The sequence below is a fragment of the Schistocerca nitens genome, chromosome 5, assembly GCF_023898315.1.
Source record: "Schistocerca nitens isolate TAMUIC-IGC-003100 chromosome 5, iqSchNite1.1, whole genome shotgun sequence".
Classification (NCBI taxonomy): domain Eukaryota; kingdom Metazoa; phylum Arthropoda; class Insecta; order Orthoptera; family Acrididae; genus Schistocerca; species Schistocerca nitens.
Genome location: NC_064618.1, coordinates 506,590,711 through 506,618,009, shown reverse-complemented (window position 1 = coordinate 506,618,009; position 27,299 = coordinate 506,590,711). Strand labels below are relative to the sequence as shown.

Below are 27,299 nucleotides of genomic sequence, written 5' to 3'. Positions count from 1 at the left end.
CGTCATTAGTGCACATGATGGTAGACTCAGAACATCAGGATACATGGTGATTTTCTTGCTTTGTGCAGATAGAAAAAAAACTAAATCTTTGTAGTAGTCCTTCATTTTTAGCGAAGGCTACCAGTTGATGTATTCAATGTTTTATAATCCACCATAAAAAAGACTCATCCTGTGCACATTGTGCACGCCTGTATTACATAACTACTCTTAAACTTGTCTGCAAATTCTGTGTACAAGGTATGTTCAGAAAGTAAGATTTTCTTTGTTTTGTTTTTGGCAATTGTGTGTTGTTTTAAAGAAATTACAGGATATTGTTGATATACTTGTTGACTACTTTGCCATGTAATTATCATCCCGTTCAAGGCACATGGTGAATCATGGCACAACCTTTTAATCCCCTCCTCAAAGAACTCTCCCAACAATTTCTGTCCGCACTTCAGAACACAACACACAGCATGTGGTTTGCACTTGGTGGAAGTTTTTGCCGATATCTTTCACGCAAATGGACACTACAGTGTGAGTTCACGTACTATCATGTTCCCTCACCACTCATTGGTGCCAGCCCTCAAAAACACAGCCCATTGTGGTCACATTCACTTACTTTCTGAACATGCATCATTGCAACAAGGGTGCACAAACCTGTCTGGTCTCCCGTATGCTGGCTGGCCACAGTGACTCCTGCAGTGTTGTAATGTGTGAACTCTCTCGTTTGAGGTGATTGACAAATCATAACCAAACACCTCGTAGCACAACTGGACATCTCTGTTGGTAGTGCTGGCACACTTTTCCACCAGTTGGGATACTGAGAGGTGTGCATCCTCTGAATTCCTTGCTGCCTAACAGAAGACCATAAAGAGCAATGAAGTATCATCTGTGAAATTGCTTGCATGCTAAGAGGCTGATTATGGAAATTTTTTTTGTTGAACATGTCGCACGCGATGAAACGGGTTCATCACTTTGAACTGAAAACAAAACAGCAATATATGGAGTGGCCCCAGACTGTCTCTCGTCCAAAGAAGAAGTTCAAAACTGCACCCTCAGGCTGTAGAGTCATGGCAACCATTATGTGGAACTCTTGAAGGGGTTATTTTATTTGATGTCCTGTCTCATGGTGCAACAGTCAACTCTGAAGTGTATTATGCTACCCTCAGGAAATTAAAGAAACTACTTCAGTGTGTTCATCGCTACAAAAATGCAAATGGACTTCTCCTTCCCCATGATAATGCGTGGCCTCACACAAGTTTGTGCACCCAAGAGGAGCTCACAAAACTTCTTCCTCATCCACCCTACGGCCCAGATCTCACACCTGCCGACTTCCATCTGTTAGGCCTAATGAAGGATGCAGTCCAAAGGAACAGAACATGGATGATGGGGAGGTTATTGATGCAGCAAGATGTTGGCACTGACTTCAACCAGTGGAGTGGTACCATGTGAGCATACAGGCTCTCCCAGAAGGGTAGTGTAAGGCCATTGATTGAATGAAGATTATGTTGGAAAAAAGGGTTTTGTAGCCAAAAGAGCGGGGAATAATATGGTGTATTGGAATCCTGAATAAAACCAACCTGTTTTTTGGGGGGGGGGGGGGGGGGGGGGAGTGTTGCATTACTTATTGACTGCCCCTTGTGTACTATGTTTATAAGAATGAAGTTTGTACAGCTGGAGGTACATTATATTGCCTGTAACAAATTCTCTTTTTTATTTCAGCATTGAAGAATGCACATATTTCTTAGGAGATAAAAAACTTCTTAGCTTTTACCGAAACCGGTCATCCACAATACAGTATTTTATTGCGATCTTGGCTAAGAAGTTTGCTTCTCCTAAGAAAGCAAACACAGATCGCCCCTTCATACTCAGTATTAGTAAACTAATAAATACACATATATTACTTCAAAATAATTGAATATTTTATTGCATATAAACGTATCTACAATAGCTAGATGCTTTATTTTGCATTATTATGTGCACTCACTCAGTGACACAAATTGATAGGTAAAGCCACATGTTCCTCTACAATTTTTTCTGTAATTGTGGTCAGAGGCTGGATAATTGACATACTACTAACACTCTAGTTCATCCAAGAAGATGTTTTATAAGATTCTTCTCTGAGGCAATCCAGCATATCCATCCAAGTTGTATGCCGTGGGAATTTTTTAGAATTCAAGGAACTTTTCATTGATTTAGTTCTCCGTTAAATTTTTGTAATTTTTTGACTGGTAAGAACTAATACTCTAACGAAGAATTGTACTTTAGCCTGCTACTGCAGACTAATACTGCAGCAGTAAAACATAAATGAGAGAAAAACATCAAAATAAAACAAGTTGCAAAGAAAGTGCACCATTTACACCAACAAAACATAGTGCACACACAAGCATCTGTTGACAGCAAAATGTGTCAGAGGCATTAGGGTGAAGGCTTTTGTAACAGCAAACTGCTTTCGATGAGTGTGATGTCACGACTCTTTAAATTAGGTTCATTTGAGGAGTTGCAGTGGGTTTGTGCGCATGCACAGAGCTGAAGTCGTGTATGAGCACTGCCTTCTCCTACTTTTGGCTACTGTAAGTATGGCTGTTAGCTGTATAAGAAGTAGCAGCAAGCAGCCAGATGCCACCCGGAAAAATTTTCCTGCTATGCCCAAGGTGCCTGATTTGCACGTGTCCAGAGCAGTCTGAGTTGCAGTGGTCGGTGGTCTCCACATGACCCATGTTTACGTTTTGTGGTGTAGCTGTTTTCATTTACAATGCTCACGTGGAATGAAAACAAAATGGATTTCTGTGGCTGAGAGATATCAAGTGAGTTAAAATGACCAAAATATGTTATTAGTTTCAGTTGTGCAATTTTCATTTTTGGCAACCGAGCAGTGATTGCCTTGCATAACAATGAATTTGTTTTGTTGGTTTGCTAGATAAATTTGGCTTTTATTACTCTTCCGCACAGAGGCAGTCAATTAGTGTTTCATGTCACACTATTGGCTAGTTTCAACTGTTCACTGAAATTCGAGTGCATGTTTTCCTCTTCTGTCACATATGGAAGGAGGTTAGTGTTTAACGTCCCGTCCACAACGAGGTCATTAGAGACGGAGCGCAAGCTCGGGTTAGGGAAGGATGGGGAAGGAAATCGGCCGTGCCCTTTCAAAGGAACCATCCCGGCATTTGCCTGAAACGATTTAGGGAAATCACGGAAAACCTAAATCGGGATGGCTGGAGACGGGATTGAACCATCGTCCTTCCGAATGCGAGTCCAGTGTGCTAACCACTGCGCCACCTCGCTCGGTGTCACATATGGCATTATGCTATAATAAAGAACCAAACATGAGCTAACACAGTACTGGTACTCCAAGGAAATTGGCATCCCAAAAGCCGCACTGAAAAGCTTAACACCAGGTAGGGGCCTTCTTCATTGTCAGCCTGAACAGACAAATGTGCAATATAAGCCAAAATATGCATTTTACTTTGGTTTACGAAATTCTGATTCTCTTGGAATATTCTTTGGTGTTTTGTTTCTTTTATGACATAATGTAAGAGCTTTTAATTTTTCCCGTGCAGGGTAACTGCGCACTCTAAGGTGCCTTGCAGCAGTTTGCGCGGCGTTGGACTGACTACGTCATGTGTCCTATACTCTGAAAATCTTCTGCCATTGGCTGGTGAGATCACGTGATGTGAGCTATGATTGGCTGACAAAAGTGCATTGCAGTTTCTATTTCGATACTTTGGAAACTAATTTGCTATGCTTGGTGGTATTCATATTTATAATTTTGTAATACGAAAATATGCAATGTGCATGTTGCTGTGCACCAAAGATCTTTCCAGTACACAGCTTTAATACTGGGAAGTTCTATGTTGCTGTATAAAACCTTTACCATTCAAAGGATTGATAAGTTTTGCAGTTCTAAGTGAAAGTGCACCGTCACTTATTACGGAAAAAGTGTATTTTCACCCACAAAAAAGTATATTTTCACATGGGAAAAAGTATATTTTCACACGGGAAAAAGTGTATTTTCATCTGGAAAAGCATACTTTCATCTGGGAAAAACTGTATTTTCAGCCAGGAAAATGTGTATTTTCAACCATGAAAATGTGTTTCTCATCTGGGGAAAAGTATATTTTTAACAGAATAAATCTGGGAATTTGTTTTCCTTGTCTGCATATACATCCTGCCATCTGATTTTCTTTGAATTGTAATGCAGTAAATCTTGCTTTATTAATATACTATATGAAATAAAATCGTCATACCTTGAGAACAGCTTGCGTTAGAACATCAAACTGCACTGTTGGCCACGGGGAATGATGGGAATTCATATGCGCATGCGCGCATCCCTTATTGTTGTCAACCATTTGCACATGAAAATGTCACGGTGCAGTGTGTCCAAGCATATAGCGCTCATGAAGGCCTAGCCTGCAATGCAAGCAATAACAGCCCCATTGCAGCTCAAAGGAAGTTTGCGACTGAGTTCAAGCTGAAGACAACTGGTTCAAGTGTGCTAACAATCAAGAATTTGATTCACAAGTTTGAGAGAACGGGTGGTGTTCATCATGACAGTGTTGGCAACATCAGTCGTCCAAAAAGGGTGAAAATGCTTGAAAACATCTAGAAGACATACACTGTGTTTCAAACCAGACAAGCTGCACAACAGGTGTGAATCAACCGGGAGTCACTGCAACAAATTGTTGTTGAATACCTGCATTTCTTCCCATACGAAATTCAACCCCATCAGCCATTAAGCCCCAGGGCCATGGAACAGTGGTTGTGTTTCACCCACAGTACTGTCCACAGAATTGACAAACAGGATTTTGATGCAAATATGTTTTGGTTCAGCGACGAAGTCAACTTTCATTTTGATGAGTTCGTCAAATAAGTGAAATTGGTGCATTTGGGGGACTGAACTCGCATTTCGCAATCGAGAAGTTTCTTCAACCTCAGTGGGTGACAGTGTAGTCTGCAGTATCCACTTACGGAATAGTCAGTGTGATATTCCTTGATGGAATGGTGACTACGGAATGGTACATGAAGGTTCTGGAAGATTATTTCATCCCTGTTATCCAAAGTGACCCTGACTTTGACAAGATGTGTTTCATGCAAGACGAAGCTCAACCCCATCGAAGCAGGAGAGTGTTTGATGTTGTGGAAGAGCACTTTGGGGACCACGTTCTGTCTCTGGGGAACCCATAGGCCTCTGCCATATTCTCCAGATCTGAATACATACCACTCCTTTTTGTGGGGCTATTTTAAAGACAAGGTGTACAGCAATAATCCCAAAACCATTGCTGAGCTGAAAACAGTCATTCCGGAGGCCATCGACAGCATCAGTGTTCCAATTCGTCAGCGGGTGTGCAGAATTTCACTGCTCATCAGCACCACATCATCACCAATGATAATGGGCATATCGAACATGTCATAACCTGAATCCAAATATCTGTAGTGACATTTACATGTTGAGTAAAGTGCGTGCATGCCGTAGTTTGTCACTTTTTTTCCACCCTGTAGGAATATCATTATTTTGAAAGAGAAAAAAGTATGATCAGAAACTGTTACCTCAATGTGAGGAGCAGGCTACTGTCAAAAATGTTTATAATATTTTTCGTTCAAGCAATATGAATCATCCAAACCTAAACCAGGAAGAACAACTCCAGGTCATCATGCCAATGCCACCAAATTTCGTTACTGTCATGAAACACAAAGATAAATACTGTTCATTATGAGTGTATCATCATTTACTGTGATTACCACTCCATAAGATTTTCTGTTATCACATTTGTGAAACAATAGTAGTATTATATGTCCTATTTTAAGTCACACCTGTTGATGGACCATTCTGTCACTAACCTTTGTATCTGAGCTGCTAGTGTCTTCTGCAATAGGAATCTTGATTGGCTCATAAAGTGCACTTTGAGTTAGACATTCCCCATCATTTAAATTTTTAGACCTGCCACATTATATGTAATTATTCACCAATGCTTTCACATTGCAAAAGTAAGCTAACTAACAGTGGAGTGGAGCACATACAGTTTTTGTCAAATTTCTCTGACAGAATGCATGAACTTGTGGATTCCTTCAATCATAAAAAATTCTAATTCAATTATTCTTACAAAAAATCAGTCTATTATGTTGGATAGTTCTTTCTGTATTATATACAGAGGCATAGTATTATATTGCTCATATTTTTTATGTGAAGTGTTTAAAGACTTTTGACCACATAAATTATCTTGTCATAACTTTTTTTTTTTAATAAAGGATGGTATGAAACAGTTATTTGATACCTTCAAAATGATTGTGAATCACTATTTTTAATGATGTCTGCTATTGTCGTGTTCAGTTCTAATTAAATTACTGGTTAAGCTGTAGATTTTTGAAAGAGACGTCAGATAACTATTCTTAGTAGACACAGTACTTGATACTTGTTTAAGCTCTCTTTGTAGTCAGCATGCCAAATTCTTAATAATAATAATATTTATTCAACATCGAATAATCAAATACAATCCCTCGAAATAATACAGTTTCAGGACATCATACAGATTATTCTTCTGAATACGTCAGTTTATAAATTACAAACTAAATATTTGTTTGTATTAATAAATTTTACATTTTGATGGATTTTACATTTGTTAGTATACAATCACAATATTACAGATATTGTTTTTATCAACATTATATTAGTTGTAGGTTACTTAAAACTATGAGCTTGGCATACTTATGAAGCACTTTTCATGCAGATATAATACTCGTCTAGGAAATAAAAAGGGTTTTCAATTAGAATTCTTTTTAGCTGATCTTTTAATTTGTTAGTAGGAAGGGTTGTGAGACTTTTTGGTAGGGCATTGGCTAGCTTCAGCCCAGCATGAAGTGCATTTTTTTTTCATATAAAGCTGTTCTGTGGCTATTTACATGGTATCTGAACTTTTGCCTTGTATCGTACTGGTGCAGGTCACAGTTGGTCAGCATGCAAAGATCTTAATCATCAAAGTTAAAATGGATGTTATGAATATAAAATATTTTTGTGGGCATCACAGATATTATCTATTCACCATCTGTCTTTGTATATTTCATGTCATCACTGCCTGAAATTTTTGTTTGCGTATCTACACAACTTTATTTTTTTTAAAGAAGTGATTACATTCATCATATTTATTTGATGTATTTAATGATCCCTGACATCGTCATCATCATCATCATCATCTTTATCGTTTTAACATCCGCTGCAGGATAAAGGCCTGCTTTGGAGTTTTCCAGGCACTATTGTCTTTAGCTATAGACATCCATGTTTGGTCCTGCATGTTTTCTAACATCATCCACTCATCTTTGATTAAGTTGTCTTCTTTTCTTATCTCTTGGAACGTAACAGAAACTCAACTTGGTTACTGGCTACCTCTTTTCTCCCCTCCATTTCATTTTCAGTACAGACCTAATTATATCTTTCACCCCAGGCAATGATCCATTTGTTTGATTTTCTGCTTCTCTGAGTAATTCCTAACGTATATCGTCATTGATCGTTTTTAAGGTGCCTTTCTGTCTCGAAATTACCTCACTCTTTTTACCCAGAATTTAACCACAAAAAGTTAGGGTGGAGCTTATCTGCATAACCATAAAATATTGTTGTGTTGCTGTGTCATAGAAACTTCTCTAATGAGTGGCAACACTAAAAGAAAGTCATTAACAAACTTTGGTATTTGACACAGTCATGGTGCAAATTTCAAATGTACAGTTATTACTCATCTTTGATTAAGTTGTCTTCTTGATTTTCATTACAGACCTAATTATATCTTTCACTCCAGGCTTTTAAATAATCCACTGTTTGATTTTCTGCTTCTCTGAGTAATTCCTAACATATATCTTGATTGATCGTTTTCCGTGTACCTTACTGTCCCATAATTACCTCATAATTTTTACCCAGAATTTAACCACAAAAAATTAGGGTGCAGCTTATCTGCATTACCCTTCAAATACTGTTGTATTGTCATGTCATATAAACTTCTCTAATGAGAAGTAACACCGAAAGAAAGTCATCAACAAGCTTTGGATTTGGTACAGTCATGGTGCAAATTTCAGACGTACAGTTATTCGTTATGCAGCATATAGATAAGCTGACAAGAAGTATGGTTTGGATTAGTCTAATGAGTAGAGTTGATTGTATTGGAGAATAAGCTGCTAACTACCATGTCTTTAAGGAAGTATGAAAGAGGCTCAGAAGCTGAGAAATATCGTGGACTTGACAGATTCTTTCCTTTGTCCAAGATAAAAAGAAAGTTGCAAACTGATACATAATCCAGTTAAAGGCCATGAGAAGTGCAAACTGTTTAAACAAATCACAGGCAGAATTCTGTGGGAGTATCGGTCGGCGTACATGTTCATGCTAGAAGTGACCTCTCTAACCAACTACCTTCTGCACTATTGGAGAATGCTAGAAAACTTTACTGAGAAACATATCAACTTCCAGAGGCATATTGTCCAAATACAGTGGCAACACTCTGATCCACTACACTAGGTTGTACCAGTTACTGTGCCCACCCCACTGGCAGCATTGTACAGATGTGGGCATGTAGTTGACATGTGGGCAGGTGAGTAAAGCTACCTGACAGTTAGCTGTACTGGCTGCACCTGTCCACAGGTGAGCTGACAGGAACTTGAGGGTGAAAAGACTCTCATTGGGAAACAATAAACAAAAAGTAACCATGCTGTTAGCAGTTACTTCTGTGAGAGGAAACCGAGGAAAGTTTCCCAAAATGGTTAGTGATCCTTGTCAAAAAAAAAAAAGGCAGGATGACAACAGAATTAATGAAGGACTGGCTTGCTGCTGTTTAGAATCACACACCTGGTTCACCGCTCCATTGGTGTGCTAGTGTCATTTATTTATTTATTGTTCCGTAGATCCAGTTAGTGAGTCAATCACAAGGATATGGAACGTGTCAAATTGTACAGGTTTCAATTTAAACTTACAATAAATACAAAGGGCAATTCAATGCCAAATTGTACATAGTTTAAGTAAGACATACTATAAATACAGTAATAGATACAATGTCAGCTAGATAACATAACAACCATTTAACAGAAAAAGGAGTTTCAAATAAAGGTTAAAGATAAGAGCACAAAGTTAAATCAGATATTAGGCCTACAAGAGTAAATACAGGTACAGCCAATTTGTTGTTACAAAAAGTGTGCTAATGCTCAATGCACAATAAAATCAATTGAACTACTTCTAGACACAATAAGTTCAGTGATGGTAACATTTTCTTTCAGATATTCATCCACAGTATAAAAAGATTTCTCTGTCAGGTAATCTTTGAGAAGTTGTTTAAATTTTGGCAGTTCTGTATGAACACATTTGATATGTAGTGGTAGAGCATTGAACAGCTTAATGCTGGAGTAGTAAACTCCTTTTTGTACCAGAGTGAGACGTTTCATTTCGAAATGTAGATTGTTTTTGTTTCTAGTGTTATAGCCATGGAATTTACTGTTGTCTTGGTAGATAGAATAATTTTTGCACACAAAGATCAGCAAGGAAAAAATATACTGTGAGGCAGTTGTTAGGATACCTATCTTCCGAAATAAGTGCCTGCAAGAGTGTCTTTGATGGACCCCACACATTATTCTGATTGCTTTTTTTTTGGATGATGAAAACTTTTTTTGCAAGTGTTTGGTTCCCACAGAATATGATAGCATATCACACCAATGAGTGGAAGTAGCCAAAGTAGGCAACCTTAATGGTGTCAACTTCAGCCACTGAAGAAATTACCCGTAATGCAAATGTTGCCGAGCTAAGTTTTTTACATAGATGAAGAATGTGAACTGACCAATTACATTTACTGTCTATGTAAGCACCCAGGAATTTTGTATCTTCAACTTTCTGTATTTGTTGATCTCTACATTTTATGTTAATTTCATCGAGATTACTTTGTGATGTATGGAACCTCATATAATGAGTTTTATCTGCATTGAGTGAGAGACCATTTGAGGAGAACCAATTTAAGATGTCATTAAAAACAGTACTTGTAATTTGTTCAAGGTCATGATAAATCAAATCGTCAATTAGAATTGTTGTATCATCGGCAAACAGGGTAAATTTGCTGTTTGTCTCAGAACAAAGAGGAAGGTCATTAATAAAATGGAGCCTTGAGGCACACCACACGTTATCGTGCCCCATTCAGACGAGGCAGGTTCTCCAGAAGAGCCATTTAGCATTACAGTCTGCTTCCGATCCTGTAGATATGATTGTAACCACAAGCCAACAGTGCCACCTAAACCATAGTATTTTGCCTTTTTCAAGAGAATTTGATGGTTTACACAGTCAAAGGCTTTCGTAAGATCACAAAAAATACCCACTGGAGACATTTTTTTGTTAATGGCTTCCAAAGCTTGGTTGCTGAAAGAGAATATTGCCTGTTCAGTACAAAGACCGGCACGAAAACCAAATTGATTTTTGCTTAAGATACTGTGGAAGTTGAGATGGTCTACAATCCTCCTGTGCATGAGTTTTTCTAGAATTTTCGAGAAGGTAGTTAATAGGGATATTGGGCGATAGTTTGTAACAATGCTTTTATCACCTTTTTTAAAGAGAGGAATCACTACAGCCAACTTTAGTCTGTCAGGGACAATCCCTTCTTGTAGGGATGTATTGTATATGTTGCATAAGACGGGACTAACAAATTTATAACAGTGTTTCAGTATTTTACTAGAAATATTGTCCACACCAGCAGAATTTTTATTTTTTAATGATCTAATTGCTCTTATGACTTCGCTTACAGTAACTGGAGGTAAAGATAACTGTGGGATTCTGTTGCTAATAGCTTTCTGTAGGAGGGACAATGATTCTTCTATAGAACCATTACAGCCTGTCTTCTCTGCTGCTCTCAAAAAGTGGTTATTAAATATTTCTCCAACCAACTCAGGTTTCTTTATGATACTGTCCCCTGTTTTAATCTCTACCTGAGACATGTTCCCTGTTGTCCTGACAGTTTCCCTCTTTATTACATTCCATATAGTTTTAATTTTATTTTCCGAGCTTTCAATTTCTGATTTTATGCACATACTTTTAGATTTATTTATAACCTTCTTGAGAATGCTACAGTAAAGTTTGTAGTGTTGTCATTTCTTTGGATCATTACAAGTCCTGAGAGAACTGTATAACATCCTCTTTGTTCTACAAGATCCCTGTAGTGATCCAAGACTTCTTGGCATTGCCTATGACTATTTCTAACTACTTTTTTGGGAAAGATGGACTCAAATACAGACATGAATTCATTTAAAAATGAATTGTACTTTTTGTCAGATTCCTTCAAAGAGCGCCTCATATCTAAGGTAAAGAATAAAGTTGCTGCACCGAATACAGACCAGACTCTGAAGACATAACTTCAAAATTGCAGGTGCATGATGTGATTGTAAACAAGCCTTTTAGAGACTATAGGAAAACACTATTCCATTTGTTTTTTTAGAAGGGGATCATGCACCCACTCCGTCTGACAATATTAAAAATCCGTCACTCAGTATCATGTGTGAATGAATACTTTCTTCAAGGTGCACAGTATTGCCAGATTATATCATCAAAGGTTTCAAAACGTGCTCTTTTCCAATCTTCTGGATGCTATTGAGGACAACATACTTGGGAAATAGGGTGTTGGGAAAAAATGCATACTGTTAATGAAGCAAACATTAATATCTTTTAAGATGGTGATCAGAAGGGTGATTTTTATGTGCATTTATCAACATTACAACATTTAAAAATGTGATTAAGAGTGACCATATTGTGAACAGTTTTAGTGAATGGGTAATGAGACAAATTTTTCTGAGTTCCTCTCCTTCCACCCCCTCCCTCACCCCCACCCCCACCCCCACTTCCCTTTCCTCGTTGTGTTTGCGCACACACCAGTGTGTGTGTGTGTGTGTGTGTGTGTGTGTGTGTGTGTGTGTGTGTGTGTGTTTTATAACTAATAATTTTGCTACAGCATTTATAGTTCAGTGCTAGTGCTTATTACTCAGCATTTCTTTTCATTTTAGGATGTGGTCTGTGAAGAAGATGAAACATTCCAACAGATCGTCCAGACAGCTGTAACAAAACTGTATCAATCTCTGGCGCCTCCCAAGACTGAAAATAAAACATAGCTGTTCATGAATCTTTCATTTGTAATTCATTATGAAAATTCTAATTTTATTGTTAACACAGCACAACAACAGAAGAAATAACTTCATTTGAATTGAAATGCAGTAAAATATAAGAATACCTGCCATTACATGAAAAGTAAAGTGTTATAAAAGGTTTGAATGCAAAGCAGGGGACTCAAGAACAAAGAGAAAGAAAAACAGCATACAGGAAAGGTGTAAGTAAGTAAGTAAGTGGGGAGAGAGAGAGAGAGAGAGAGAGAGAGAAAATCATTTGGAAACCAAGGAAAAATGTAAGTTAGGTAGGCCCAGATTGTAAGCAAATTGTTTCAACTGACGTGACACCATTCTTTTAATTTTTTTTCCTTTTTTTAGGCTATTCATTGTGTAGGTGTCAAAACTACTAAGTAGGATCATTCTGTTTAGTGGTTTTTTTAAGTCTTTAACATAAATTGTGTTACTGCTGCTTAAGTCACCCCCCCCCCTCCCCCCTCCCTTTTCTGGAAAAAAATTACATTTCTTTTTATCTGTTTGTATTGTAAAATTTATTTACCTTCAAATAAATACTTATGCAATACATCGTTATTACACTATATGATACAGATGAAATCATTTTGATCAAAGTTGTAAGAAATTTTTGCTTATAAAATTATACAGTTTGGTCTCACAAATAGGGTTTTCCCAAATTGCGTAAAATTGTGATACTCTGTTGGTAAGAATGATAGTGTGCTGTGTAAATATATTGCCACAACATACTGTACATTTAATTTCATGATATTGGAGTACCCAAAGTGGAATACAGATAATGGAATGAGTCAAGATAACCATTCACTACATAGTAGGGGTACTGAATAGTAACTCTGATTATTCTGCAGACCACACAGCTGCGTTGTCCTGGTGCTACAATACAGGTAAGGTAGTTCTGTCTGTATTTTTTGTCAGTGGTTTAATCTGTAGAAGAAAATAAGTTCAGAAGACAAGCTACTGTTCTTTTTGTGCCTATCTCCTGCTAAACATCTGTGCAATGTGTTGTACTGTTATGTTTATTATTCAGCTGATCTTATGTCTGGTTTCTATGTACGCACTTATGAGGGTAGGTCATAAAGTTCATACCTATGACTAGAAATAATGTGAATGTGTGCATATGTATTGGAACCACAGTTTGTTTTTATGTTGTTCATGCAGTTTTTGAGTTGTGACAAGTAATATGGCTGCACGTGTAATGATTGCTGGTTGGCATTTGTAAAGGAAATTTAGGATGAAATGGTGATTGTATATGGGATATTGCACCAACATATGGATCTAAAAAATTGGAAAAGTTTTATCGCTGCACTCACGCATAACTGAAAAATGCACCAATAAGTGAAATATCATATATGATGAAGATATCAAGGATAATCTCAAAGTTGAAAGCTGGTTGGTCGTATTACCGACCAAACAATTGTCAGATGTTTTGGTACTAGCTTTGGATCAGTGTGCAAGATCTTGCATGATGTACTTCACATGCAAAAATGCCACCGATAGGTCCCTTGTTTGTTAGTGCCTATTTAAACAGAAGCTTTGTTTACCTGTAGACTACAAAATCTTACCATATCCAGCTTGTTGGTCTCTCTGGGTGACAATGATTTTGTCTCATTTTGAAAACTGAAGGAGCGACTGCATGGAACATCATTTTGGCAATGGTGTCAAGGTGGTTGCAGTGGTGGAAAACTTTTTCCAGAGCCAAACTGAGGACTTTCACAATCATGTCCTATGACAGATTATATATTGCTGAAATATTATGAAGAGAAGGACTAATAAATATGAAAAGTTTCAACTTCTGTTATTGTCCCTCTCTCCTCCCTGCTCTATGTGCTCAAAGGTATGAACACCGTTTATAAGCTGTGTGAATGGGCAGAGAGAAATAACAAAATAGCATTTATACCTTTAAAATAAATTTTTAAAAAATCATGTGGTAATGTTATAAGATTTCAGTCAATATAACGAGCCTTGAATGTGAACTGCGTTGACACATTTTGATTGCTGTTAGCAAAAATGAACTAAGAGCACTAGTGGAATCTGCTTGTTGTTAGATTTGTAGAAGTACCAGTGAACATTATTGCTGTATTCCAGCTCTTGCAAGAACTTGAAGAGGTTGAGAAACTGTCCAAAGGTGTTCCATTGAGCTGATGAATGGCAAAACACCACAAGTTAAAATCTAACTTCCCTCTTTTTCCTCCCTCCCTCACTGCTGATTTTTAATGTGAGGTGAAACAGTATTTACAGTATAACCCTTCACAATTACTAATGTGAATGAGACCCCAGAATACACAGTAGAACCTACACTATATCTGGAGAAGATAGTATGTTAGTGTGGCAGTATGCTGTCAATTATCCTTTTGACTACAATGGACTACTACAGCAGTTGTGGTGCACCATGCCACAAGTGCCATTATGGCTACAAAAGTTTGGTGCCAGCTTGCTTGCCGCGCGGAGTGGCCGCGCAGTTAAAGGCGCCATGTCACTGATTGCGCAGTTCCTCCCGCTGGAGGTTCGAGTCCTCCCATGGGCATGGGTGTGTGTGTTGTTCTTAGCTGTTCTTGTAATTTAGCTGTGGTGGAATATGAGGTCCATTTACTGCTGACAGACTCTCACCACACTTCATTATTTGCAGTAAACCCATCAGATGGTGTTTCAATTTATATTACACACTTTTGTTACCAGTTCCATGTCAGCACTTTTGGCAGAATCTCACCACACTTCGTAATTTGCTTTAAGACCAGTCGATTAGAGTTTTTGTTGCTTCTGCATTTTTCACTTGGTATGACAGTATTGCTCTTATAGAATTCAGTAAATAATGTAAATCTTTGTAAAGAAATATTCCTGGCTCCCCTATCATCGGACCTAAGTGGAAACAATAAAAAAAAAACTGTAATATGGCAAATGTGTTGGAAGCATGTAGCTCTGAGGACAAAATGAGTGGTGTGACATTGAAACACGCGAGGCAACCCCCCAAATCTCGCACATCACTGTCAAACTGTTTTGTTCTTAAGAACTAATAAAACACTGAGTGATTGCTAATTTCTGCTCCTACTTAAATGAAATTAATTTTTAAGAATACGTAAATGTGGTAACCAAGCTCAGTCATAGCTTGGTCTAAGCCAAGGTTTTTAAACAACTATGCCCATGTGTGGCTCAGGTTATTGTATTCACTACCACAGGGGGGCACTTACCAATTATAGAATGAAAAACTTGTATGCCTGGCTGCGTGCTCCTTGACAGGTGCAATTTGATTACAGTTTGCAAAGAAACAGTATTGAAGCCATACCACCTGTAGTAATAGACAGTCTAATACAGTGCTGGGACTATAATGAGATTCATGCTTATAATTCTCCTCACAAATATGTCAAGTTTGTTGTGACAGGAAACAGATTAAACTGGCCACTGTTTCTCCATATGTGACAAATACTTTTGATCTATATAACTACAAAAATAATCAAATACTGACAATATAATGTAAATGTTTACATAAAAAAAATTTTTCACCAATCTGCGGGAGAAGAACCTGCACACAAAAAGGTTTAACTTGCGCAAGCTTTCAGAGCCAGTGGTTCCTGCTTCTGGCAGAAGAGTTGAAGGGGAAGGAAGAGGGATGAAGGAAATGGACTGGAGAGGTTTAGGAAAGGGGGTACAGTTCAGTCACCCAGAACCCCGAGTTAGGGAAGACTTACCACTTTCCTTCTCATCCTGTCCGGTGATCTCCCCTGACCCCAGGTTCTGGGTGACTTTTCTAAACTGTGCCTCTTTTCCTAACCCTCTCCAGTCCTTTTCCATAAAATACTTTTGATGTGTATTATGAGATTAGATACCTTAATCAAAGGAACATTGGCCATTTATTTTCACTTTTTTTTTTTTTTCCCACCAAATTGCCGTTGGACTTACTCGGAAGTGTAAAATATTGGTTTAAAGTGATGAAACAAACAGCAATAATTGTTAGGAAGACATTTTGTAGAAAACTCTCCAATAAATGGGGAAAAGGATTAGGGACAAAACAGCTAGGAAAGTCAGCCTGTCTTCGAGACATATTCTAACTTGTTTCATGTCAGAATGCTGTTTTATGCTGTAGCTTACTAGAAGTGAAATTGCGCACTAACAGTAAACTGTTTGTTTAATGGTTTATTGTCTGGCAAAATCACACTAAATTTCAGATGTAATTTATCAATTTCGGTTGTCACAGGCTGTTGTTAGATCATAAGAGGAAGCAGTATTTCACTCATAACACATTGAGAATACCATATTACCAAAGGAGATTTGTGAGGAAACTTTTTGATTAGGAAAATTATATTTTCCTTTGATGTTAAAACTGTTATCAGTCAGAATTACAGTAAATGTTTTAAGCTTTCATAACATGTATTTATTTAAATTGTGCAAAATACAAAATTGACAATAAAATTTCAAAAAATATCAAATAGAAACTAATTTTTGTTGTGGAAACAGTATAAGTGACAAGATCTCAAAGTGCAATGCTTCACGGCAACAACAAAGCTTGATGTGGTGAGGATGACACAAAAATACGTCAGTGCACACAAGGTATCTGACCTAGCAAAATTTAAGTACTTGCATAGTTTGACAAAGAAGTAATTCGCACTGATCAGATTTCTGCACCTAGCTTGTCTGCTGTGATGGGATACTCATTCTTGCTTGCTGCAGTGCCCAAAGAACAAACCACAAGTGGCGATTTTAGATTTTAAATGCATGACTGTGTCTGAATTTACAGCCGATGCCTATGATATTTCTTGACAGACAACTACAGGAAATAATTTTGAGATAAATAACAAAGTATCCAACTTCACTGAGATACTAAGTAATTCCTATGACAAACATGCTTCTTTAAAAGCAGTAAGAGTAAGGAGAAAACCTGCACCATGGCTTACAGACCACCTCAAACACCTTAGAAGTGTTGGAGATGCAGCACAGAGGACATACAAATGTCAGTTGTCCTCTGACAATCATCTCACCTACAAGCAACTACGAAACTGAGTTAGTCAATCTGTGAGGAATGCAAAGCTCAGGTATGCCCATTCGCTAACTGAGGACTTTCACAAAACTGACATTGTGTGGAAAAATCTACAAGATCTAGGAATAGGCAAACCCAAATCTGCAGCTGAATCTCTAGTTCCTACTGAAGATGTAAGAGGGAATTTCACCCCACTGATGTCTTTACTTGACCAGGGCACAACTATTGATTCCCTTGAAGTGTCAGTGGTTGGAACAAACAAAAAAATTTTTCTGCCGGCAGTAAGTCCTCACACGGTCCAGAAGTCGACTGCTCAAATTTGTTTGACAACTGCAGGGCATAATAATATAACAGTGCAAATGATCATTTTCCTCATTGATCTTCTACTGCCCAAAATAACTGACTTTTTTTACCACTTTCTGACCTCTAGCATATTTCCAAAAGTCTGGAAGCAGAGACTCATAAAACCATGAACCAAGAAGGAATCTGCCAAGCAGCCCTCTGACTAAGGTCCATTTGCATTCTACCAGCATTATCCAAGGATTTGGAATACATAGTTCACAACTAGCATGCTAATTATTTAACATAAAATAACATTTTAGATGGATACTAGTCCGGTTCTTGGAAAAATCACAGCATGAATACTGCCTAATAAATGTAACTGATTGCTAAACTCAAAAGCCAAAAGTTTTATTAAAGTGCTGTAAAGCAGTTCCACTCGTACCTAACATCTCGCCAACAGTGTGTAATGATTGGAACATAGATGTTGCAATGGAGGGGTGTAGTATCAGTAGTCTCACAAAGATCAGTATTGGGCTCATTACTGTTTTCATTACACGTTAATGATATGACAGCTATACTCTCCCACTGCAAATATCACGTATACAGTGACGACATTCAGTTATATCTAAGTGCCAGCCCAACAAACCTGTGCACAACCATGCAACATATAGAATCCACTCAGAATACGGTGGCTGGTAGATGCTCAGTCGACAGGGCATTTGTGGAGAGAACGATAGTGGTGGTGGTTACGGGCAGGTGCTGTAGGTGAAATGCCAAGCACTAGAAGGAAAGTGCCATTCCATACTGAAGTCTACACCCACATTTTTTGTAAATAATAAGTTGTGTCTCCACGGCCACACTTAAATGGTGATAATTCAAAAATACCTATTATCTCTGCTTTTGTTAGTACCCAAAAAGAATTCCATGGAAAATGCAACAAAAGGAGTGATTTATTTATGCTTGACTTGTTAAAAGTTTGAAAGTTTCAAAAAAGCAAAAGAGTGACAAATTTTGAGTAAAACTACACATTTCTCTTGTTGCCACACTAAAATTTGCTTCTTTTGCTAAAACACAGCAACGTTTACACAGTGTCACCTCGCTAACATGTTGCGCAGACACAATTGCAAGGGAATTCTGAAACAATGGTTTATCAAGTAATGAACTGAGGAAAAGCGATGTCAGTAACTTATGAAAAAGCACATCCTGGTACAAAAATAAATGTGCAGTGTCTTCGATTGCATAGTTCCAAAACCCATAGCATTTCTCACTTCACCAGCCATCAATGACCCTTAAAAATTGCATTATTCTATTGAAAAAGTTTGTAGTTAGTGGTATAACATGGTAATAATGAAAATCTGTATAATAACCATATGACAAAATGCTCTCCTCTTTGCATGCTATCATTTGCTAAAATCTCATTTCAGTATCTCAAACCATTTATGAACTATGAGGAATGTTGTGGATATTTCACTCTGGCTTTATTGCTGCCAATCATAAATGAGTGTGCTACGTCAGATAAGTTTTCTCGAGAGTGGTGACAGGTAAGGACAGTGACCTATAGATAGAGAAACCCACCTGAATCTAAATAAAAATTTAAATTTCATATTTGTAATACACACCAAACGTAAAATAGTAGCAATCCCTATTTTTCATTGCAAATTTTTTTTTGAATTTCGCTTAGTGCCTTACTTCCATGCAAATATCATGATAACTGTGACCGTTAATGAAATGATGGGCTCATCATCATGAAGTTCACATATAAATTTGTAAATAACGCAAAGATGAAATTGTTTTACCAAATAGTTTCTATAGAATCATTTGAGAGAGATTGCGGGATGTATGCTTCGATTCTGTAATCACTGACAAGCCAAAAGGGGACAATCAGTTGTCAGCCTCCCGTTCTGAACAAATGAATGATCTTGGACACACTTTGATGGACAAAAACTGGTCACTGCACATTGGCCACCATATCCTGTGTGGACTCTAAATGCCGGTTTACTTGTGCTATCTGTGTGGACACAGAGCATAGGTTTAAAGTTAACCCATCTACAATGCAAGCAATGTCAGTTGCTCACAAATAGATTTATTACCCCTCATTTCAGAGAATCTCTTTCACCATTGATCTTAAACGGCACAGAAATAACCTTTTCTCCTCCTGAAAAGAGCCTGGGGATAATTTTGGACCGTCATGTAGACTGGATTGATTACATGACTGCAGTCTGTAAGAAAGTGTCACTTCACCACTACAGAAATATGAAAAACTATTTCCTTTCAAGCTTAAAAGGCTCATAGACACTTCCTAAATTGGACTTTGGTTATGCCATTCTCCAAAAACTTTCATACAAATGCTCACACAGGCTGGAACCGGTAAAGAATGCTTGTGTATGATACTTGTGATGTACACTTTTTTTTCCATACCACATCAGCGTACAAACATGGCTATGTGCCAATAAGCATAGAGGCTGTCATACTCTTTGTTTGCTCTATCATCTCCTCAGTCAGTGCACTTCCTCACATTTGTATTCAGCTCATATTCTATTAGCTGCAATACTCGTTCTCAACAAAGTAAAATTCTCCATATACTATCACATAGCACTGCCATGTTCTCTAAACCATTTTCTATATCAGGAAAAGATTTTGGAACAATTTCCTCAAAATATCAGAGAAATTAAATTCCTTCCAAATGTCAAAAGACATGGTCCACCTTCCATCACAATAGCCATGTCTCCTGCATTCTGCATAGTTCATTTTTGTCCGACACCCTGCCCCAGAACTTAGCCCTACCCCTTGTCGGCAGAGTTCGCAATTGATGTCCTGTTCTTTCCTAACAGTCACTGTCACTGCCACTGCAATCTTCTCCTTTTCCTTTGACCATTCCATTTCTGCTAATACTAAACATAGGTTCAAATGTACCGGGACCGATGACCGTCGCAGTCTGGTCCCTTTAATGCCCCAAACCAACCAATCAAATGTACCAAGCTGATCTAGATCATTCTAAATATTCTTTACTATAATAATAATAAAGACCTAGAAGCACTCAATACACTTACACGATCACAATGCCACAAATATAGAATACATCACATACATTCAGCAACAGAAAGATTCACATTAAGCAGAAAGGAAGGAGGAAGGGGCTTTATCGATATAAAAAACCTACATTATGGACAGGTAGACAATTTAAGAAAATTCTTTACAGAACGAGCAGAAACTAGCAAAATACACAAAGGAATCACTCATATAAATACATCGGCTGCACCATTGCAATTTCATAACCACTTCTACAACCCTTTAGATCACATAACATCAACAGATACGAAGAAAGTAAATTGGAAAAAGAAAACACTACATGGCAAGCACCAGTATCATCCAACACAGCCACACATCAATCAAGACGCATCCAACACATGACTAAGAAAAGGCAATATATACAGTGAGACGGAAGGATTCATGATTGCAATACAGGATCAAACAATAAACACCAGATATTACAGCAAGCATATTATTAAAGATCCCAATACCACAACAGATAAATGCAGACTTTGCAAACAACAAATAGAAACAGTAGATCACATTACAAGCGGGTGTACAATACTAGCAACTACAGAATATACCAGAAGACATGACAATGTAGCAAAATAATACATCAACAACTTGCCATACAACATAAACTAATAAAACAACACATTCCCACATACAAGTATGCACCATAAAATGTACTGGAGAATGATGAATAGAAATTATACTGGAACAGAACCATTATAACAGAAAAAGACCACCACATAACAAACCTGACATCATACTCACCAATAAAAAGAAGAAATTAACACAACTAATCGAAATATCCATACCCAATACAACAAATATACAGAAGAAAACAGGAGAAAAAATTGAAAAATACATCCAACTGGCTGAGGAAGTCAAGGACATGTGGCATCAAGATAAAGATGAAATTATACCAATTACATTATCAACTACAGGAGTCATACCACACAATATCCACCAGTACATATACAACTACAGAAATCTGTAATTATTGATACGTGTTCAATTACCCGAAAGTTCCTAAATGCAATGTAACATATACCGTACAGTTAAAAGGAAGTCACACTTGATCAAGGTCCGCATCACTTTCCATTTTTAACCAGACATAATGTCTGAGAAAGGAAAGAAATAATAATAATCATTATCATCATTGTTATTATTATTATTATTATTATTATTACTGTCATCACTGGGAAGTTTTGTAATGTATTTTGTATGTGTTGCTCCTGGTCAGATGTAAGAGAGGGCCTTACACCCTAATCTGATCAGGCTAAATAAGCTACAAATAAATTCATTAATATTTCCGTTCAGCAGTTTCTACAATCCAGGCGCTGCATTAACATAATGATGGAAAAAACATATAGTGTCTTCACTGCTGAACCTAATTATTTCGGCATCGGGGTCACAAGCCGCATAAGCCTTATGAAGGGCCTTAGTCATTCAAGGGTTCTGACCCCCAGGGTGCTAAGTTGGCAAAAACCTGCTATTTTAAAATAATTTTTGTCATATTATCAATAAAAGAACATTACGCCAGTGCCAGCATAATCAACCTCGCTTTTTCTTTCCACTTCAGTTATATGATTGTAGCCAGTTGCGTACAATTCTGTATCATGTACCAAAACTACTGTGTGATGGGTTTGAAAATTTTCTTTCTTTAAATGTTGTTGGAAATCCTAGCAAAACATTTCCCCAACAAATGCACACAGAAAAAGCTGTGAAACATCATTATAATTTGATAGGTTTGTCAACAATATTCAATCACAAGGTGATTTTATATGACAAAGAAGTACACAGAAAATATTTTGCATTTAAAAGTAAACACAACATAAAATACATAGTTCCCCTGGATGCATCATGAAACTGAAGGAATGAAATGACATGCACTGGCTGTGCAGATGCTCGGAAGAAAAGAGGTACCAGTAATGTTCTTCTTTTGTTTGTATGTAAAATAGCCAACTTACATATATACTCCATGTGACTTGACGTGAAATTGTTTCTTGGTCAAACAGGCTTGGCCTTTAGAGTTTCAGTTCAGAAAATTGAAGATCTAAATATTGAAAATTTGCTTTGAATATGGGATCTCTTGAGTCACTATGATACTGTTCTTGAAAAATACATTAGCAAGGTCAGAGACTAATAAGATCTGAAAAGTACTTACAAGTGCATTATCTGTCACGTAATATTCAGAATGAATGTATGTCTCGTGCCCTTCAGGTCAGTGGTGCCATCTTGGAACTGAGAGAAAATAAAGTATTATACAATTATTGTTGATGCAACTCCTGACTCAAATCACATTGAATGAACAACATTCATTCTGTGTTATATTTTCTTCAAGAAGGAAATTGATAAATACGAAATAAATTATTAACTTTTGGATTTTGTAGATTGTAATCAGAAAATGAGAGTTACTATTGCACATTTAATTTGATCAACACTTGTGAAACACTCAATTCCAACCAGTAAATTAGACAATCTTATAAAGGAGCCCAGACACATTTAGTTCTGTGAAAACCTGTCACAAAATTTTCTCTGTATGCTTGTTACAGCGTTATGTGGAGTACGTGCATCCATGGGTTGTCATGAAGCAGCTACTTCCTACTTTTGCCTGAATTATTCAACTTCTTTACAACCTGTTTAGTAGCAGTCCACCTGTTCTGAAACGGTGTTGGAAGTTCTTTATATTCTATGTGTCATATCCATTAGATTTCTTGGGCTGATGCTGCAATACCAATTGCAGCTAATACGATTTGGATAAGATTGCTGTTGCTGCTGAAACTCACTCTCTGTGATGGGGGATCAAAAGTTATTCCCAGCACAATTAATATTGATTGCCAGAGGTGCACACTAAGAAGAGGAAATTATTTCATATTGAAGCCAGTGATGTAGTGGCAGATGTGGATTCAGAAGACTTACTCAAGATAAATGTATTTTATGTCATTATTGACAATCTAGTTTCTAACTTGAAAACCTGATTAGTGAAGATTTTAGATGAAACATTTAGGTTTTATGGAAATACTTAGTGTCTGATGACCAGTTCACTAAAGCGCGCAAGTTATTTACCAATGAATTCCATTATGATGTCACAAGAGATTTAGAAGAAGAAACTAATATCTGAAAACAACTTATACTTCAAACCCGGAATACATTACTTTGGAACCATTAGAACTCTTGAATAAGATCCACAAGCTTAAAATTTTAAGCTTGTTTCTGTATTATGTGCATGTATGTACACCTTTTACACTCTACCAATGACTGCAGCTGAAAGGGAAAGGTCTGTCAGAACTCTAGCTCTGCATCAACACTGTCTCTCAGATTTTGGAACCTTGGAAACAATAAATTAGCAAGGCAACTAGACTTTGATGCTATGATTCTAACATTTCCTGAACGAAAGGTACATAAAGCGATATTGACAGTGTTACAGGCAAGTAGACTATGCTATGATCCCTACAGCACAGCTCTTGGCAGCTTATATGCGAGTGCGCTGATGTCTGTTACTGTGGGCATGCCATGGAACAAGTGGGGACGGAACGCTCCATATCGCAGCATTATTGGCACCAGACTTCTCATCATTGTACAATTCAGTATAATAGTTTGTTTTAAAGTGGAGTGAAAGTAAACTAAACCAATTTAAAAGACACGATTTAGTTGAGCATACGTACATTTTACAGTAATTCATTACTGAATAGCACCTGAAACTCAGCTTCTAAGTTTGGAAGTCAGTTTTTTGCTGTGCCACTGCCACTGTCTCCTCTCTTACCTAGACTGTCTCTTTCTGTCTTTCATTGCCACTGCCACTGTCTCCAGGGTACACGAGCGATATCGGAGATTTGATATTTTACTGTATTCCTAATATTCACACAATACTCATGAAATGATCATACAGGAAAATGCCCACTTCATCACTACCTCAGAGATGTTGTGTCCCGACCACAGCGCCGTATTCTGCCTGTTTACATGTCTGTATTTGGATATGCATGCCTATACCAATTTCTTTGGCACTTCAGTGTAAAACTTTTAAGCGTTCTGCAAAGAGAAAGGGTTAAGAAAATGATATTTTTCTAGTAGTGCAAGGAAAACAATGAACTGGCTTTGAGTGACTGCATGTAACAATTGGTGTGCTTCTTGAGCAGTTCCTTTGTTGGCGCACAACTGTAACTGTTGCCGAGAAGGCACTATGACTAAAAACATTTCTTTAAATTGCAGAATTGCCTTATTTGTGCAAATCCACCAAGTTCTGCAGATTGCCAAAAGTGTGGAGTGTCTGGCTGCTAGTAATAAATAAATCTTTGACAGATTATTCCAGAATGTGATTATGTCTAGCAGAATTCCTAAAGAAGCCCCTATGTAATTCCTGTTAGGTACAGAGAACATGAATCAGCTAAAGGTAGGTGTAAAGAATGGAAACAGAATTTACATAAACAGCCATTGGGTCTTCTTTTCTAATGAAAAAAACAGCCAATTCCCATTGCTCTGTTGTATCCTCTTGATCCACAAAAATTCAAAATTAACACTGATTAGTTTCAAATTGAATAATATTAGTTTGCCAGCCCATGCCACATTAGTCTGTAGCAGGTATAAACGTCAGGAAATCTGTACAAAGTTAGTTGCTCTATTCTTGCAATGTCTGTCATGTAAGAATGGAGCAGCACTTAGAACTGTCCTTTCCATACACACTTTGCTCACTTGTATCATCAATATATTTTCTATTACCTGGTTTTGAGTACTAGCACTGATGTGTGTTCTTTGGAAAAATTTTAAAGATGCCTTTGCAGAACTTAATCACCAGCTTCAGTTCAGACCTTCAGGAAAGAATGAAAATTCCCATCGTTTAATTTGTCATCATATGACATTAAATTTCCAGAGTACTGTTTACTGCGAAGAGTCAGTTCCTGCTTCTCAGACAGGACCATACATTTCACAGTTAACAGAAGCATGTACCTTTACTTGGCATCTTGATGTGCCTTTTCAATCATCATTTTATGCACAGCAGATTTTTCCTTGCCTTCTATCTTCAAAAAACTATCAATGTAATTAGCACATTTTTGATTATACATTGTCTTTATGTGACCCAACAAATCCAGAGCTTTCTTCTGGTTAGTGTAGGGCCTCATTACTAAAAGACCCAAGTGGTGGTGTCCATCTTTTCTGACAGAGTCCATTTTAAAAAGAATGCAACATTTAAAAAACATTATATGCACATGGTCAAAACATGTTGAGGAGTAGTATCTGAAAAGCTACCATTTTAGATGACAAAGGTTTAGCTAGAAAAGCCAATAATGGATAGTCATCAGGTGACACTGATGGGGATTTTCAGCAATTGTTATTCACAGAAGTCATCAGTACGTACTTCATTCACACAAATTCCAATATCCCATTAACCACTGTTCACTGATGTGTCACCTGAGTCCAAATTAATTTGGGATGTATTTGTATCAACAGAAGCTGAGTTTGCAATTGGTTCAGAACATTCTTTTTTGATATGCATTAAGACATACTTGTTAGCAGCAGGTGTATCACAAAGTGAGAGTACAGCAGAAATTCTAGCCAAGAACTACTTTTATTTAGTGGCTTCAGTCAGAAATGATAAAATGAACCCTCTTTCAAGTCATGCCACAGAATAATTTATGCAGCCTGTCCTTTTAAGAGCTTTTCTAGGTTGAAACACTTTTGTATGTCACTTCACAACAATCTGTGGTTCTATACAGCTTAAGGTGAGTGAGTAAATTCCAGCAAAAAAGATGACGCTGCACTGCCACATGAACAAAGAAACAAATTTTAAAAATGTAGGCCATTAGGGAGCACACATTCTCACTGACCAGCTACATGTCAGCTGTCTCTTTGTATGAGGAATGGATTTAGACCTGTACCACACATGGTGAGTGTGAGAACACCAGATCTGAGGATTCAATGCGTTGATCCAGCATGCAGGACTGTGCGCTCATGGCTCTCACAATCACATAACATAGATAAACACTATACCCTGTCTGCTTTTCTTGAAGAATAATCTCCCTTTGAACAGCAGCAGGCACTCTTCTTCGTGTAATTTATTAAATGGTATAAACACACATGAAGGTCTAACAATTTTATAACAACTTTTCTTACTCTGAAAAGTCAAACTCCACTAGTAACCAATGTGTTGTCAGTGAAATACGGTACTGATACAGTAAGAGTCAAATGAAATCAGTTTCTTCTTGATGCATGTCATAATGCAAGAAAATAAAACAGATATCATCTTCTGACATAGTTGTACTACAACGAACAGGACACCTTTCCATATAATAGTAGAAAACATTACTGCCTACGGCTGCTAGAAACATTCACTGTGACACAGACATTGGCTGGTGGAGACAATAGTAAGCTAAGGGGGACATTCATCTGTGCTTCCACAGAACCTGAAGTTGTAATTGAAGGAGCTGTAACAGCAGTGGACTGCACGAGTATTATTGCAGACCACCTGCATTTCTTTATGCTTGTTCCCACCAATGATGGAATCTTCCAGAGGGATAATTGTCCATTGCACAAGGCCAAAATCTTGACAGGTCTGAGGAATATTACAATGAATTCACAATGTCTTGGTCACAAAATTTGTTCCTTGTCTGAACATGACTGGATACTTCTGGGACACCATAGGGCACCAGCTCCGCGTCTACAATCCACCAGCCTGTGTGATCTTTCGAAAAGATCTGGTGCCACATACTTTCAGAAACCTACCCAGAATCGCTGTTATATTGTGTTCCATGGGATGGGCAACACGCTACTTAGCATGTGGTCATAATGTATTGACTCATAGGTGTATGTTACATTTCACAGGAAAATGTTACAGATTTGATTTAAAATTATTTAATTGGATTGATAAAAAATTACTCACCAAGCGGCGACAGAAAACACACAT

At 37.5% G+C, this 27,299-nt stretch overlaps 1 protein-coding gene across 2 annotated transcripts in view; it reads left to right on the top strand.

Annotated features, from left to right (window-relative positions):
* LOC126260829 (cleavage and polyadenylation specificity factor 73) overlaps nt 1–12,098 on the top strand; it is a 73,164-nt gene extending 61,066 nt beyond the window's left edge. For both annotated transcript variants that reach the window (XM_049958216.1, XM_049958218.1), the window contains one exon: nt 11,983–12,098. In XM_049958216.1, the coding sequence (XP_049814173.1) occupies nt 11,983–12,087 (105 nt within the window). In that variant the 3' untranslated portion in view covers nt 12,088–12,098. The remainder of the gene's footprint in view (nt 1–11,982) is intronic.
* Nucleotides 12,099–27,299: the final 15,201 nt, after the last annotated feature.